This window comes from Ovis canadensis, chromosome 1 (assembly GCF_042477335.2).
Source record: "Ovis canadensis isolate MfBH-ARS-UI-01 breed Bighorn chromosome 1, ARS-UI_OviCan_v2, whole genome shotgun sequence".
Lineage (NCBI taxonomy): Eukaryota > Metazoa > Chordata > Mammalia > Artiodactyla > Bovidae > Ovis > Ovis canadensis.
In genome coordinates, this window is record NC_091245.1 from 280,804,927 (window position 1) to 280,821,202 (window position 16,276).

Below are 16,276 nucleotides of genomic sequence, written 5' to 3' on the forward strand. Positions count from 1 at the left end.
AACCCAGCGACATGCTGTGAGGAAACCAAAACCAGGAGGCAAGCCATGTGCAGGTATTCTGGCTGACAGCCCCAGCTGAGATCCCAGACATGCTGAGATGACGCAAGCCCCAGGACTGACCCCCCTCTATGACATCAGAAAATCTCCTAAGCCCCCACTCTACCCCAAGAGACAGTAATTGTTTTAAATGACTAAACTTTGGAGTCATTTGTTTCTGAACAATAGATAACTGGGACAGTAATAAAGAGAAAAATAAAAAGCATATTGCAGAGTCTGCTATGTTTTAGATTGCATAAAATGGAGAAAATATATAGAGTTGAATATAACAGTAACTTTGCAAAACCAGTTAACACTACCTCTGGGAAAAAGAACTGGAAAAAGAACTAAGTAGTCAGAAGATAGGAGTGAGGCTTTTCAACATAAATCATTTGAATTTTGATTCACAAGAACAAACTAATGACAAAATAAAAATGTGATACGTGTGGACGGCATAAAAATGAATACAGCGGTGCTGACTTTGGAACATGAGTGACTTGAACATTTATTTTAAAATACTTTATCTTATTTTCCTCATAAATCAATACAGAAGGGTGTTCTGTATCTGTCAAGCACAACACATTTTATAATAGAATGCTTACATCATGCATATCCTGAACCTAAACTACCAATTCCAGGATACAGGTGGCACTGAAGAAAGATTTGTCCTTAATTCCACCTGTCAGACAGTCAATACTGATGTCCTCACAACAGAGCTATAAATAATAAACAGCAAATTGGGGGGGGGAAAAAAACAAACCCTCATCCTGAGGAAAAATCGACTTAACACTCTACTAAATTCCAAAAGGATTTTTGGTTGGTTTGGTTTCAGATGCCCAGAAACAAGTTTGTTTGTTTTTTTTTTAACTTTTTATTTTGTACTGGAGTACAGCCAATTAACAATGTTTGTGATAGGTTCAAGTGGGACTCAGCCATACATATATGTGTATCCGTTCTCCCCAGAGTGGCTTCTCAGGCGTCACGGTGGAGAAGACTCCACCTGCCAATGAAGGAGATGCAAGAAACCCTGGGTCCGAAAGAGGCCCTCGAGTAGGAAATGGCAACCTACTCCAGTCTCCTTGCCTGGAACATTCCATGGACAAAGAAGCCTGGCAGGTTACAGTCCCTGGCGTTTCCAAAAGCCTGACAGGACTCAATGGTAAACACGCATTCTCCTCCAAACTCCCCTCCCAGCGGGGCTGCCCTCTAACATTGAGCAGAGCTCTCTGCACTACACAGTAGGTGCTTGCTGCTTATGCGTTTAAAATATAGCAGCGTGTACATGCCCATTCCAAACTCCCTATCCCTTCCTTCCTGGCAAACATGTTAGTTCCCTAACTAACTTCCTGCAGAGGAAGCTAATGAATGTCTTGGGTTCTTTAATGGAACTGTGCTTAAGAACTCAGGTTCTGAGCCAGTCTGCAATTTAAAGACGATTTCAGCACCTACTCCGCCGTGATTCTGGACAAGTTACACAATCTCCGTGCCTCGAATTCTTTACCAGTTAAACAGGCATGAATTCCACAAACATGACTGAAGACTTCCAGGCTGTCAAGTCATCGTGCTAGACAGCAGCGAGACCACTCTGTGGAGGTCATACTCCACCAGAGGAAGTCGGACAACCATGCTAGTCTCAGAGCTGAAGCCTCCTAGCGTAGGAAGAAAAATGGATTAATTCCTGTGAAGAATTTAGTACAAACAGTAACCCATGACAGGAAGTTCCCTGTAAAAGCTACCTATTATGTCATAACGTGCCCTTCTCCACCAAAAACGCGTAAAACTCTCGGGAGAGCAGGTTATTACGGAAGACCTCCCTGCCTAAAAGGACACCTCCGGGTCACACCCTCCTCCCCGGAGTCAGTGCCCCTCACCAGCCTTCACCCACCCATCCACCCCCAAGGACGCGCGTCAGGAGGCTCTCTCTGCCAGAAAAGTCTGCCGACCTAGCAGAGTCGGTGCTGCAGGGTAAGGAACGGGGGACACCGCGCCAACAGTCACAGCCCTACGTCGGCCCGAGCTCTCCAGGGTGCCGCCGAAAGCGGGGCAGCTAAACAGCCCTCCCCGCCGTTCCCGGCCCACAGCCCGAGAGAGCCCCAAGCAGACAACAATGGCGCGCGCGAGGGCGGGGCTGCGCGCGCAAGGGCCGCCGGGGGTGGGAGGTGGCCTGCGGCTGGACCCGCCCCGCGGTGGGGGTCACGTGACCCAGCGGCCCCGCCCCGCCAGGGAGGGCTCTGAGAGCGGGCGGGGGCGCGGACAGAGCGGGCGGGCGGGCGGGCGGCGGCGGAAGTGACGGAGGGGCGCGCCTCGCTACGTGCGGCGACGTGGCGGCGAGGCCGGCGCCCGGCGGCGGAAGTGGCTCTCGCGCTGGGGCTGGAGTGTTTGTGTTTTGGTTCGCGGAGGAGCCGGCGGCGGGCCTCAGGGGAGGAGGGAGGAGGAGGAGGAATCAGCGGGAGCTCGAGCGCCGGGCGGCGGCGGCGGCGGAGGAGGAGAGAAAGGAAAGAGGAAGGCGGAGCGGAGAGAGGCGGGGACGGAGCCCGACGGGGGCGGCACCGCGGCGCGATCCCCGCACCGTCCAGTCTGAGGGGAGCGGCGCGACTGGAGGACACGCCGCCGCCGCCGCTCTTTAGGCCCTGCCTGGGCTGCGCCTGGAACCTGCAGCCGGAGCCTCAGCGCCGCAGCTCCACGCGCGGCGAGCCCAGGTAGCCCCGCCGGCCTTCCGCCCGCGAAGCGGGTCAGAGCCCCGGTGGTCCGCGGGCCCCGCCGTCACAGGGCCCCCCAGCCTTCCTGCTCGCGCCGGGGCCCGGGACCGGAGAGCCGCCGGACGCGGCGTCTCGGCCCGGCGGCCGCGGTGGCCCCCTGAAGGGGCCCCGGAGGCCAGGGTTTGGGGGCCGGCCGAGGGAGCGGCGGGTATCACCCTGTTCCCTTCTCAAGATGGCGCCGCGAGAGCGGCCCGGAGGCCGCGGCGCCGCTGCCCCGTCCCGGCAGCCGGGTAGGGGGTCCGCGGCCGGAGTCGGGCCGGGTTCGGGGAGGAGGCGGGAGGGGTGCGCGCGGGCCGGCGGGCCTGCCTGCTGGCCGGTCGGAGCTGCTGCCGGTGGCTCAGGTGTTCCCCGAGGAGGAACCTGGGCCTCCGGCAGGTGTGAATTCGGGGAGCTCCGCCCACCCCGGCTCCCCGAGCCGGGTAATGGAGGGAGGCGGTGGCCCGGGGAGCCCGGCTGTCCAGGGCCTCTTGTCTCAGCTCTGGAAGGTGGTGAACCGCGGCCTGAAAGCAACCCGACCCAGGTAGGCCGCCGAGGCCCTCAGACGGTGGAGCCGTTTGAACGTGCTCTGCTGTTCGCCTCCCTGCAAACTGGCTACTCTCTGGAGACTTTCAGACTTTTTAAGCTCTGAACGTCATAATTCGCATACTTGGTTTTTGTCTTTTGCTGAAGTGGAGCCTAAGTGTCCAATCAGTTGCCTTTCACATAACTAGTGGGGGAAAAAAACCACATGGACACCACTGCGATAATTCCGGGCAGTTCAAGAAACTTGATTCTTAATTTAAAATGGGGATCATAAGACCTTCTTAGGGTTGCTGTAAGCCTAATTCGTGGAATGGTGATTGGCATAAAATAAATGCCTAGTAAATGTTAGCTGCTGTTATGAATTCAATTTTGATCAAAGAGCACCTAGAAGGACTTTAACTACAGAATAGCAGTTATTTTCAAAAGATTTAAAATGCATTTTCTGCAAAATCTTTGGTTTTGGAAAACAAAAGTTTGTAATGAGTACAAATGAATATTACAAAATATAGCTTTTAACCTTAATGTAATGCTAACTATATTCATAATTAGATTTAGTTAATATTTTTGTTTGAGGTCCTTGGAGGGAACTATAACCAAAGTTAAATCTTTTTTTTTTTTTCCTTTAATGAGCATCTGATGCTTTCCCTGAAATTTCGGGAGGACTATAGGAATTCAGAGCACGTTGTCCTTGATGAGTAATTCAGTTTGCTGTTCTGTAGGTAATAGCTGGGAAGTGTTTCAGTTGCTGTTGTGTGTGATATATGAAGATTTGTTGGTACATTTTCAGTTTACATGACATTCTATTGATATTTGGTCGTTATTTCATCAAAGGGGCACTTTAATTGCCTATTTTCAATCGCTGCTATGTGTTGACCACTGTATCAGAAATATTTTAGGTATATATTCTCTTAATTTCTCACAGCAGTTGTGAAAATTGGATATTCCGGAGTAGAGAGTTTGAAATGAAGGCACTTGCTCCAACAGAAATTAGTATAGTTATATCGAATTAGATCCCCAGATGTATGTTTGGGAGTGGTGGGAGGATAGATGTGAGATTGGAGCATTTTTTTAATCACAGAAAATTCTTCATGCAGAAGCAGGAAGAATAGTATAATGAACCCATCAACTAGCTTCAGTTATCTTGTTTTATTTATACCCCCATTGTTTGGGAGCAACTCAGATCTATTATTTCATTTGTAAATATTTTAGGTACAGTATGTATTACTGAAAGATAAGAGGTCTTCAGTGCTGCTGTTTAGATAAAGTAGAGGAGATTTTATTGTCTTAGATGTATGGTCTCATAGATATGTTTATTAATGAGTTGATTGTTAAGAGAGATTCTTGTATAAACTCGTTTCATGGGCAAGACAAATTTCTTACGAGGTACCTAAATGAAATCCAACAGTGACTTGAGAAGGAGAATCATCATATTTAATGTTATTAAGCACAGGGTCAGATTTTGATTAAAAGTAGAAGAAAGCTATTATGATTGATTTGTGAGTTATTTAGTGTTAGTCACTCAGTCGTGCCCAACTCTTTGAGACCTCATGGACTACAGCCCACCAGGCTCCTCTGTCCATGAGATTTTCCAGGCAAGGATACTGGAGTGGGTTGCCATTTCCTTTTCCAGGGTCTTCTGCACTGCAGGCAAAGTCTTTACTGACTGAGCTAATGATTTGTGAGTAGCTTGGAAAATAATTTTTTTAAAGTTTGCTAGTATCTTTGAGAATTATCATTATTAAATGATAAAAGAAGACTTAGAAGTTGCATTTTAGGCTAGTTTTTTGTAAGTGTGTTAAATAGGAAATAATGACACGTTTAATTGTGAGCCCCAAAACTGCAGAAGAGTATAAGTAAGTAGGACACTCACTCACTCACCATCCGGAGAACCGCTGTTAACACTTCCATGGATGATGTATTTGAGGACATGAGAATACAGTGTTAAATCCTTTAGCCACCAGACATAGATCTGTTTAAAATATTTGTTGCTCCAAAGTTACCATTAAATAAAAAGCATGTGCCATTTACAAGGAGCCTTCAAAGAATAATGGCTGACTTTTATTGAGCTTAACTGTTTTAAGCTCTAAGGTTTTTTCCTTAATTGACTTAATTTTACTCAAAACCATTCTAACCTAAGTAATCTAGCTCCAGAACCAGAACCAGTCACCTTTCAGGTTGCGTGGGTTGAAAATCAGCCCTGTTGAAGCTCTGCCACAGTAACTGTGTGGCCTCAGCCAAGTCACCTCACCTTCCTATGCTTGTTTCCTCATTTTTTAAGGATTGGAATAGGCGACTTTATAGGGTTGCTGAGTGGCTATGTCAAGTATTTAAAACCATCTGGCACGAAATTGAGTCTTTAGTAAAGGTTAGACTTAGAATGTTTACAGAGGCTTAAAAATTACAGCATGACTTTAGGCTCAAAGCTCATACCTTTACTTATTAATCAAGGCAGTGAATTAAAGTAAATGACAGTCAGTGTCCAATAGAGGTTCTAGTTGTCATGTATTACTGTGTTACAGGCAAAATTTTAAAGTGATGATATGAGGTTTGCTTTGTTTTGCTGATTTGTATTTTTAATTACTTCATATTTGTTTTTTTACAGGTTTCTTTACCTCCAGAAAGAAAAGAATTGACTCCTTGCATCCTGGAAGTTCATTTAAGAAACTGATATTAGGGACTTCTTTCAAATTTGGACATGGCTAATCGAGGAGCAGCAAGACCCAACGGGCCAAACACTGGGAATAAGATCTGCCAGTTTAAACTGGTGCTTCTGGGGGAGTCTGCTGTTGGCAAGTCGAGCCTTGTGCTTCGTTTCGTAAAGGGCCAGTTTCATGAATTTCAGGAGAGTACCATCGGGGGTGAGATTTTCTTTTACCTTTCTTCATTTAATTGACTCGTACGTTGACAAATAAGATTTTGCAGTTCTGATTGTATGATGATGGGTAACTAAATAGGTCACAGCATGAATAAAAGAGCTGAGCTGCAGACTCAAGCTTTATAGCTTGATTTTTGATAAGATAATGTGTTTTATTTTTTTTTCATAATGTGTTTTAATATTTTGATTTCCTGGTTATCTCCAAGATCATAAAATACAGATGCAAACATGAGTAGAATCAGTGTCCCAAGTCTCAGATTTGATTGGTATCTTTCTTGATAATGTTTAAAAGCATTTTCAAATTATCACTCGTCTGCTGAATTGTGTTGGCTTTAGAATGAATGGCGAAAATAGTAAAAGTAAAGAGTAAAAGAGTTACCATTTAAATTCTAAATAACTGGACTATTTACAAATTACACTGATTTGCAAAACTAGTTACATTTTATCAAACATGTTTAAGAATGGTCCTAGGGTGAGGGAAGAGAAGAAGCCAGTGATTAATGAAGAGGGACGTGAAAGGGAAATGAGACCTGGAGAGAAAGTGAAAGAAAAGGGGAAAGAGGTGGCGTCAAGACTGCTCACAGGGACACAGGGACGGTGTTCAGACTGGAGGGAAGGAAGGTGTGGGACCAAGAGGAGACAGCCAACAGTGCCGTACTGGGAAGAGATGAGAAGTGAGATCCCTGAACTTAGGTCTGCAGCTGTGTAGCAGTGGGGCAAAGCCCGTTTTGGTTTTGCTTAATGTGTCAAATGAGCTTTTGAATTAGGTAATGTCAGAGGAACCACACAGCTATAAGATTCACGCTACTTTGCAAGAGGTGTGTAATTAAGCAGGACCATATTTTTTCAGGTGTTCACGAATATATTTTTAACCCCATGTTTTAAAAAGTCAAATACTTTACTTCTGAAGTATGTAAGGTAGATGCCCTTTGGCATATGGGAACTTCTTTGGAGCCCATCTTTAGAAGCGTAGCTTACGCTGTGCACTGGGCATATGACCTCAGGCAAGTGCACTGAGAGCTACGGTTATGATGTTAGACTCTCCCTTTAATGTAAATCACGGAACTCGGCTGTCTCCTGACTTTTCTATAGGAAATGCAGTAGGTAACGGATATTTCCTACTTAACAGACTAGCAGTATAACAAGGGCCAGCCAGCCCCCAGTGTTTGCGGAGCATGTTACAGTGCGATCCCATTTTATTGTTAATACTTCATGTTTGTTTATAATGAGTGAGCATCAGAAATACAGTCCTTCACATGAGTTTTTTATTTTGATTTAGAAATCTTGGTATCTTTAAAAATTGTGATGAACAATATATCGCACATGCTTTGTTGTTTCCTTGTTAATATATGTGTGCATATGTGGTTTAGTAATGAAGTATTACTTCTCAAGCTTTAGCCTCCTCCAGAAAACAAACTGGACCAAAGGAAACTAGTCCACACAGTATATGAGTCACTCAGTTGTGTCTGGCTCTTTGCGTTCCCATGGACTGTAGCCCACCAGGCTCCTCTATCAGTGGAATTCTCCAGGCAAGAATAAAGAGTGGGTGGCCATTCCTTTCTTCAGGGAGTCTTGCCGACCCAGGCATTGAACCCAGGGTCTCCTGAATTGCAGGCAGAATCTTTACCAACTGAGCCACCAGGGATGCCTAGCCCATATGGTAGGAAAAATTTTAAAGACTTTGGAGACTGTGCCCACCCACCTTAACCTGGTGCAAAAGGTTAATTATTATAACTACTTTTTTGGCAAGTGATTGTTGCTTGCAGCATTTCCCAAAATACACGTGCATTGTAGGCTAAACACCTGGGTCAAAATGAGTTTCGGACTTGCTGTATTCTTACCCTCCCTGCCTTCATAGCACGTGTTAAAATAGAAGAAGCAGTGAAACACTGTAGTAAAGAACTTAATTCCTGGGAAATGTAGGCCGAGAGGAGTTTTGTTTTTGTTACGGACACTCCCAATAACCTTCTAAGAGTACTTTTTCCTAATGGCATCTGAAGGACATTTAAAAGAAAAGTTTAACCCCATGTCATACATCATAAATGTACATATCTTCTGATACGTGTGTATGAGTGTGTGTATATAATCCCTGTTTCCATTTAATACCAATTAGATTGTTTGCATTTCATTAATGAAATTGTCAAAAAGTTTTCATTCTAACATGTAAAACTTGTAATACTTTGTACTTGTAGAGATTGAATCTGGCATTTTTAACCACCTTTAGAAGGAATTTACATCCAAGTTTCTGTCTTAATGGTTGTTGAATACCTTTTCAGTGTGTTGACCACATTTTAGTCCTGGTTTTTTGTTTTTGAAAGATAATTAACGTGTTTAAGGCGTAAGATGTATTACCTTGTTTACAGAGTGAGCACTGTTTTATGCTCTTTGCTAAGCAGCTCTTTACTCTTAAGGACTAGAGTAGATTGTAAGCATCTAAGGATTTCAAGGTTTGAGTTGTTTAAGATCTGTAACTCGTAGGTAGTGTGTGTTTTTGTCTGGCTGATGTGTAGGGGGAATTATCTAAAAATGAACCTGGCCGGATGTTTTATGTTTCGTCTGTTCTTTATTTTAGATTTAACTATTTATGTTGAGTAACATTTAAGAGCTCACTTAAACTTTCCTTCTCTGGTTGCGTTGTAAGGTGGAAATGATATACTGCACTTTTGAATTTGTGTATTCTGGAACCTTAGAGTGGTCAAGAACATTCAGATGTCGTCAGTTTTTGTGGTGGTTCTTAAACATGGTGGCTTGATTTAAGAAAACAAGAATCCATGTTGTCTCCCTGTGTCGCCCACGCCTGCCCCTTGATTCTGTAGCTCTCATAATGAGATGGGTAGTTAGGGGCTGGGTGTAGGGCTTTGGGGAGTTCTAGCTTATGGCAGGAGTTAAAGGCCACGTGACATTTGTGTTCCTGCTGTTTGTCTGAGACTAGCCCATAAGGTTTGCGGGGAGCTTTAGGCTCAGGTGGTTGCCTCCCTTCTTGTTATCTCATCTGGAGGCTCAGAAGCTATTCAGTAAATACTTGTTGGATGATAGGGCTGGCCATTTTCCACTTTACAACTTGAACACCTAAAGACTCAAAGATTTCTGGGGAATTCCTTGTGTCAAAAATACACTTGTTTTTAAAAAGACTTTCGCATGCTGTCTATAAGCAAGTGGATCCTCAGGGTAAATCGGAGCAAGTTTATAATGTGCAGTGAAAAAGCATGCCGTCTTTCTGCTCTTTCAGAGAGAAATGTTTGATATCACAGTCAGTAAATGGGATAATTGCTTTTTTTTTTTTTTAACTGTGATTTTTGTAGGATTTTAAAAAAGCATGCTGTTCGTCAGCTACTCCAGTTTGAGGATCGCGGTGGTCGATCGAGGTTGTACGGTGGTCTCGGTAATCTGCTAGGCCTCTTTCACAACCGTAGTCCTTCTCTGTTCCATCGAGGACTCTGCCTCGTCTTCACTTAAAGGAGCTGAACAGCCAGCGTTTCCAGTCATCTGCACTGAGGCTGCTCCCCTTTGTGGCCGTTGGCAGTCAAGGACTGGCAATGCGCGGAACACTCGAAATAAGTGCCCTCTGTCTAAAGCTGTTTGCAGCAGTTACTAACCCTAAAGAGAATGTTTACATAATTATTTCAGGACTTTTTTTTTACTAGAAGGACCAAGTTTATACTTTATTTAACATCTGTCCAGTTTCCTCTACCAGGCTACGGGGACTTGTTTTTCTTTTCAGATTCAAAATATCTAATGGGTCTAAAGTTATTATTAAAAATTAAGAAAAACAAAGTTAGTTTCAAAGATACTGTTATTGGTTTTACCTTACCTTACCAGTTTATGGCCAGGACTTTAAGAGTGAAGCATTGTGGTTAAGAAAGGGGTGTAGCCTGGGGACAGACTGTATCTGCATTGTTTGATTTAAAATTCTAGCTCCGGCACATACCAGCTACATTGTCTTACACAAGTCATACCCAGCTTTATTTACTCTTAATATGGAATGAAAATAACAGTACCTAAATTTGACAGGTTTTGGGGTATTTTTTAATTAAATGAAAGTGCATATACATTTCTTGGCACAGGGCCTAGCGCAGGGTGAAGTGCTTACGAAATGTTAGCTGTTACCTCTGCTGTCACCACCATTGCTTTTTGCTGAGTCATTCTTACTACTGTTGGTATTTTTCTGAAATTGTCAGGACACGGCATTATGTTACAGTTGTGGCTGCTCTGCCAAGGGCGCAGCATTTTAGGGTTTGACGGTGTCAAAGAATTTTATGTCCAGATTGTCTTCCCTTGGAAATTTCTTATTAAAGATTTTAAGAGCAAATAAGATGTAAAAACCTTTATGAGCAACTGCTTCCTCAATTTGAGCCTTCCTAAAAATGGACTTTAAGTAGATAGCATTTATTAATACAGCTATGTTTCTTTAAACTCTACATGGTAAAGTCTCGCTTAACTACCCCAGCATTTGCGCCTGCTCCCCATGTCGACTAAGTTACTTACGGACATTTTCTTAGAGGGAGAAATTACACAGTTAAATAGAACACTACATGTATGTAGATGCTAAAATTGCTTCCTAAGCTGAGAAATAGAACAGCCAGAAAATGTGAATCAGAATAACTCCTGTGTTTTTCCTGTAGTAAGCTCTCCACTGTTGCCCTTCCCTTGTGAGCCTTAAGAAGGACTTGTTTGTGTAATTGTAACCTGTACATTTGTTTCCTTCTTGATCTTTTTGCATCTGTATTATATTCGGTCGCCAAGTCGTGTCTGACTCCGTGGACTGCAGCACGCCAGGCTTCCCTGTCCTTTACGGTCTCCTAGAGTTTGCTTAAACTAATGTCATTGAGTCGGTGATGCCATCCAACCCTCTCATCCCGTCATCCCCTTCTTCTGCCCTCAGTCTTTCCCAGCATCAGGGTCTTTCTCTCCACATCAGGTGGCCAGAGTATTGGGGCTTCAGCATCATTCCTTTCAATGAATATTCAGGGTTGATTTCCTTTAAGATTGACTGGTTTGATCTCCCTGGAGTCCAAGGGACTCTCAAGAGTCTTCTCCAGCACCACAGTTCGAAAGCATCAGTTTTTAGCAGTCAGCTTTCTTTATAGTCCAACTTTCACATCCGTACGTGATGACTGGAAAAACCATAGCCTTGACCAGATGGACCTTTGTCAGCAAAATGATGTCTGCTTTTTAGTACGCTGTCTAGGTTTGTTATAACTTTTCTTCCAAGGAACAAATATCTTTTAATTTTGTGGCTGCAATCACTGTCCACAGTGATTTTTCCACAAGAAAATAAAATCTGTCACAGTTTCTACTTTTTACCTATTTATTTGCCGTGAAGTGATGGGACAAGATGCCATGATCTTAGTTTTCTGAATGTTGAGTTTTTAGCCAGCCTTTTCACTCTCCTCTTTCACCCTCATCAAGAGGCTCTTTAGTTCCTCTTCACTTTCTGCCATTAGTGTGGTATCATCTGCATATCTGAGGTTACTGATATTTCTCCCAGCAGTCTTGATTCCAGCTTGTGCTTCCTCCAGCCCAGCATTTCTCATGATACACTCTGCATATAAGTTACATAAGCAGGGTGACAATACACAGCCTTGATGTCTTCCTTTTCCTATTTGGAACCAGTCTGTTGTTCCATGTCCAGTTCTAACTGTTGCTTCTTGACCTGCATAAAGGTTTCTCAGGAGGCAGGTAAGGTGGTCTGGTATTCTCATCTCTTTAAGAATGTTCCAGTTTGTTGTGATCCACACATTCAGAGGCTAAATTTAGCGTAGTCATTGAAGCAGAAGTAGATGTTTTTCTGGAGTTCTCTTGCTTGTTCTATGATCCAGTGGATGTTGGCAATTTGATCTCTGGTTCCTCTGCCTTTTCTAAATCCAGCTTTCACATCTGGAAGTTCTCAGTTCATGTACTGTTGAAGCCTAGCTTGGAGAATTTTGAGCACTACTTTGCTAGTGGGTGAGATGAGTGCAATTGTGCAGTAGTTTGAACATTCTTTGCATTGCCTTTCTTTGGGATTGGAATGAAAACTGACCTTTTCCAGTCCTGTGGCCCCGGCTGAGTTTTCCAGATTTGCTGACCTATTGAGTGCAGCACTTTACCAGCATCATCTTTTAGGACTTAAAACTGCTCTACTAAAATTCCGTCAGCTCTACTAGCTTCGTTCACAGTAAAGCTTCCTAAGATCCACTTGACTTCCCACTTCAGGATGTGGCTCTTTTTAAGTGACCGCATCATTCATGGTTATCCAAGCAAAGGCACCTGCATATTGTTTTCAGTTAAAACTGCTTTTGAGAAAGGATAGAAGACCTGGGAACAAACCACCAGTGTCTCGTTTTCAATTCACGAGAAAAATGATTTTTGAAATAGACATTATTCTTTCTGTTACAGTGAGAGTTGAAATTTTTTGAAGTTAATCTTTTGGCTTCAAGTGTAAGAATATTGTCTTTATGTGTAATAATGTTTCCTTATAAAAAGTACATATTCAGCATTTGAGATAGGTTAGTGAAGAAGTTAGTAAAGATTTGATATTTTATATGTTTGTACCGGTTCTGACCAAAAATATTCTAATAGTCTTAACTTCAGTTATTCTCCAGTGTCCTGGTTTTAGATGTTACCGTATGTGGCTACTTAAACATTGCTGTGAATTAGGAACCAATAAGCTTAGCTTCAGTCCTGGCATTGTTTTAGAACAGTGCTGTTTACACACTATAAAATGAGAATTGAGCTAGATAAGGAGTCTTCTAGAGCAGACTCTTTTTTTTAAAGAGTGTGCTTTCTCCACATTAAGTGCAGCAAGCAATACAGGTAAACTTTTTCTTCCTCTTAAAGTTTGTTTCACGTTTTGCGATCATGAATATCTGTTTTTGCCCTGTCTCACTTCATTCATTAATTCCGTTTGGTGCTGCTGAAATGTTCAGAGCTGTTTGGCAGAATGATTTCACCAATTAGCTCTAACTAGTCAAGGCTATGGTTTTTCCAGTGGTCATGTATGGATGTGAGAGTTGGACTGTGAAGAAGGCAGAGCGCTGAAGAATTGATGCTTTTGAACTGTGGTGTTGGAGAAGACTCTTGAGAGTCCCTTGGACTGCAAGGAGATCCAACCAGTCCATTCTGAAGGAGATCAGCCCTGGAATTTCTTTGGAAGGACTGATGCTAAAGCTGAAACTCCAGTATTTTGGCCACCTCATGCGAAGAGTTGACTCACTGGAAAAGACTGATGCTGGGAGGGATTGGGGGCAGGAGGAGAAGGGGACGACCGAGGATGAGATGGCTGGATGGCATCACGGACTCAATGGACGTGAGTCTGAGTGAACTCCGGGAGTTGGTGATGGACAGGGAGGCCTGGTGTGCTGCGATTCATGGGGTTGCAAAGAGTCGGACACTACTGAGCGACTGAACTGAACTGATGATGAACCACCTCTGTTGATTCACTAATTTATTGCTTTTATTCTGTTACATACAGGGAAATAAGATTGTCAAGCTTCTCAAAAATTCATTTATTCAACAAACTTACCAAGTTCCTAGTACTGTGGGAAATGCTAGGAATCGAAGTTAACCTTCCCCCCTTTTGGGTCTTTGGTGTAGTCATCCAGTGTTCCTTCTGCGTACTCCCCCTTATGATGCATGCTGAGCCAGTTCACTGTACGACAGCATCATGTGGAGTCGTCACAAGACCCTTTTGTTAACAGGCCTCTTAGTGGCAAATAGGGACGCTTATTAAAGTGAGAAAAGGGCAGAGTCCTTCCAGGGCTTTTGGGATTAGCATTGGCTGTTTTGATTGAAACATGAACTCTGGCTACCAAGTTACTAAACCTCTCAGGATGAGAATGAAGTCACATACTGGATTTTGAAAATAAATAATCCTTAATGTTTTACAAGGGTTGCAAAACAATCTTTGAGATAAATGTTGACCTTTTTTTTATTGGTAATACAGATGAGGAACAGTAACAACAGAGTGGGGAATCAGTCATTCATGGTTCTTTATCCTGTTTGCAAAGTTGAAGGTATTACTAGCAGGCACTCTTTGGATTCAAAAAAAAGAGTTGTGTGATGATATGGGACTTCAGTCACTCTGTAATTATCAGACATCATCAGCATTTCTCAGTCAAATAAAATAGCTATTCAGGGACTTCCTGGCGGTTCAGTGGTTAAGATTTCATGCCTCGACTATAGGGTCACAGGTTCAGTCCCTGGTCAGGGAACTGAGATCCCATGTCCCATGTGGTATGGCCAGGAAGGTTTAAAAAATACTTTTGAGTTATTTATCCTTGTATGTTAGAACCTGGAGAATCCTAACTTTTTAATCTATTGTATTCATAAGTATTTGTAAATTTTAGGAAAATGTGACTTCTGTGAGATACAGGGTGATTTTAGGATCACGTGTGAGGTGATTTTAAAGCTGGTTGCGTGTTATATGACGCACTCATAGGATTGGCGTTCCCGCAGTGTCACCTGGACCTTACTGTGGCTCTATGAGGAAATGCTACTTTTATAGACGGGGAAACTAAGGCAACAAAAGTGATGCGGCGGAGATTTTGCAACTAAGTGACAGCTGGGATTAAAGACAGATCTTTCTTTTTCTTCCATGCAGTCTGTATTCTGGAATTCATGAAGTTTAGGGTCAGGATATACATGATGTAAGCACTCTGTTATAATTAAATGTGTGGTACTTGACAGATACAGACCGCCCTTATGTATCGATTTATAAGGAAAATGATGTGAAAGTATCTTAAATAAACATTTGGATCACTCATGTTCCAGAGTTAGTGCCGCAGGGTTCAGCTTGATGCCATCCTCATGTGCCACATTTTTTGTTCTTGTGACTCAAAATTCAAATGGTTTCCTTCCTATCTTCTGCCTACTCAGTTCTTTTTTCCCAGAGATTCCCTGTTTGCTCAGCGGGTGAGGAACCCGCCTGTGGTGCAGGAGACATGGGAGAAGTGGGCTCAGTCCTTGGTTTGGGACAACCCCCTCGAGGAGTCAAGTGGCAGACTGCTCCAGTATCCTCGCCTGGAGCGTCTCACGGACACGGTAGCCTGGTGGACCGCAGTCCAGAGGGTCAGAGAGCCAGACAGCCTGAGCGACCACACACAGGGCAGCCCCGTGCTACTCTGTCCTTGAAAAGTTACTGTTACATTAACATCTATATGTTTTCTCCACTTTATGCAATCTAAAACATATAAGACTTTCTGCAATATGCTTTTTATTTTTCTCTTTATTACTGTCCCAGTTATCTGTTGTTCAGAAACAAATGACTCCAAAGCTTAGTCATTTAAAACAATTACTGTCTCTTGGTTCTGGGGGTTGAGTGGGCTTAGGTGATTTTCTGCTGTCATGGCGGGGGGTCAGTCCTGGGGCTTGCGTCACCTCAGCGTGTCCGGGAGCTCAGCTGGGGCTGTCAGCCAGAGTACCTGCCTGTGGCCTCCCTCCTAGTTTGGGTTCCTCAACAGCATGTCGCTGGGTTGCATGAATGTCCCCAAGACACCAGGCAGAGGCTGGGTGGCTTTTTATGACCTACCCCCAGAAGTTCAGAGATCGCATCAGTGATGCTCAAATCACAGGCTTGTGCAGATCTGAGGAAAGAAAGCCAGTGTCGTGTTTCAGCAGGAATATGCGTGAGATCTTGTGGCCATCTGGGAAGATACACTGATCGTTTGCATCGGCTTATGAAGGGTGTCCTCATTTTTCTTGGCTATGACCATGGAATGGGTCCCGTCAGGATTGCTTATCAGTTCTAGTCTCAGATCCGCACGGTAGTTTTATACTTTGGGGTATAAGCAGTGTTGCAGTGAATACTGTCATAGTCATTTCTTATGTATTCCAAGTATTTTTGTAACAAATTTCTTGAAGTCGATTGCTGTGTCAAAAGTTACATACTTTTGTAATTCTGATACATTTTTCCCCACTGGGCTCCCCAGCAGTGCACAGAATGCCTGTGCCCTGTTGCACTAACTCGAGGAGGTGGCACGCTGGTAGGTCTTTGCCATTCTTGCCCACATTGGTCTCTGCAGTCTTCAGTGTGCATTTCCCCGTAATAGGGATGAGGCCAAGCATCTTTTCGTGCTTTCGAGTCCATTCGTTTCCATTTTCTGTA

At 43.7% G+C, this 16,276-nt stretch overlaps 1 protein-coding gene across 1 annotated transcript in view; it reads left to right on the plus strand.

The window, feature by feature from the left end:
• The first annotated feature begins 2,269 nt into the window (after nucleotides 1-2,269).
• RAB5A (RAB5A, member RAS oncogene family) overlaps nucleotides 2,270-16,276 on the plus strand; it is a 32,800-nt gene continuing 18,793 nt past the window's right edge. The window contains exons 1-2 of the mRNA XM_069582594.1: nucleotides 2,270-2,735; nucleotides 5,920-6,175. Coding sequence (XP_069438695.1) covers nucleotides 6,013-6,175 — 163 coding nt within the window. The 5' untranslated portion in view covers nucleotides 2,270-2,735; nucleotides 5,920-6,012. The remainder of the gene's footprint in view (nucleotides 2,736-5,919; nucleotides 6,176-16,276) is intronic.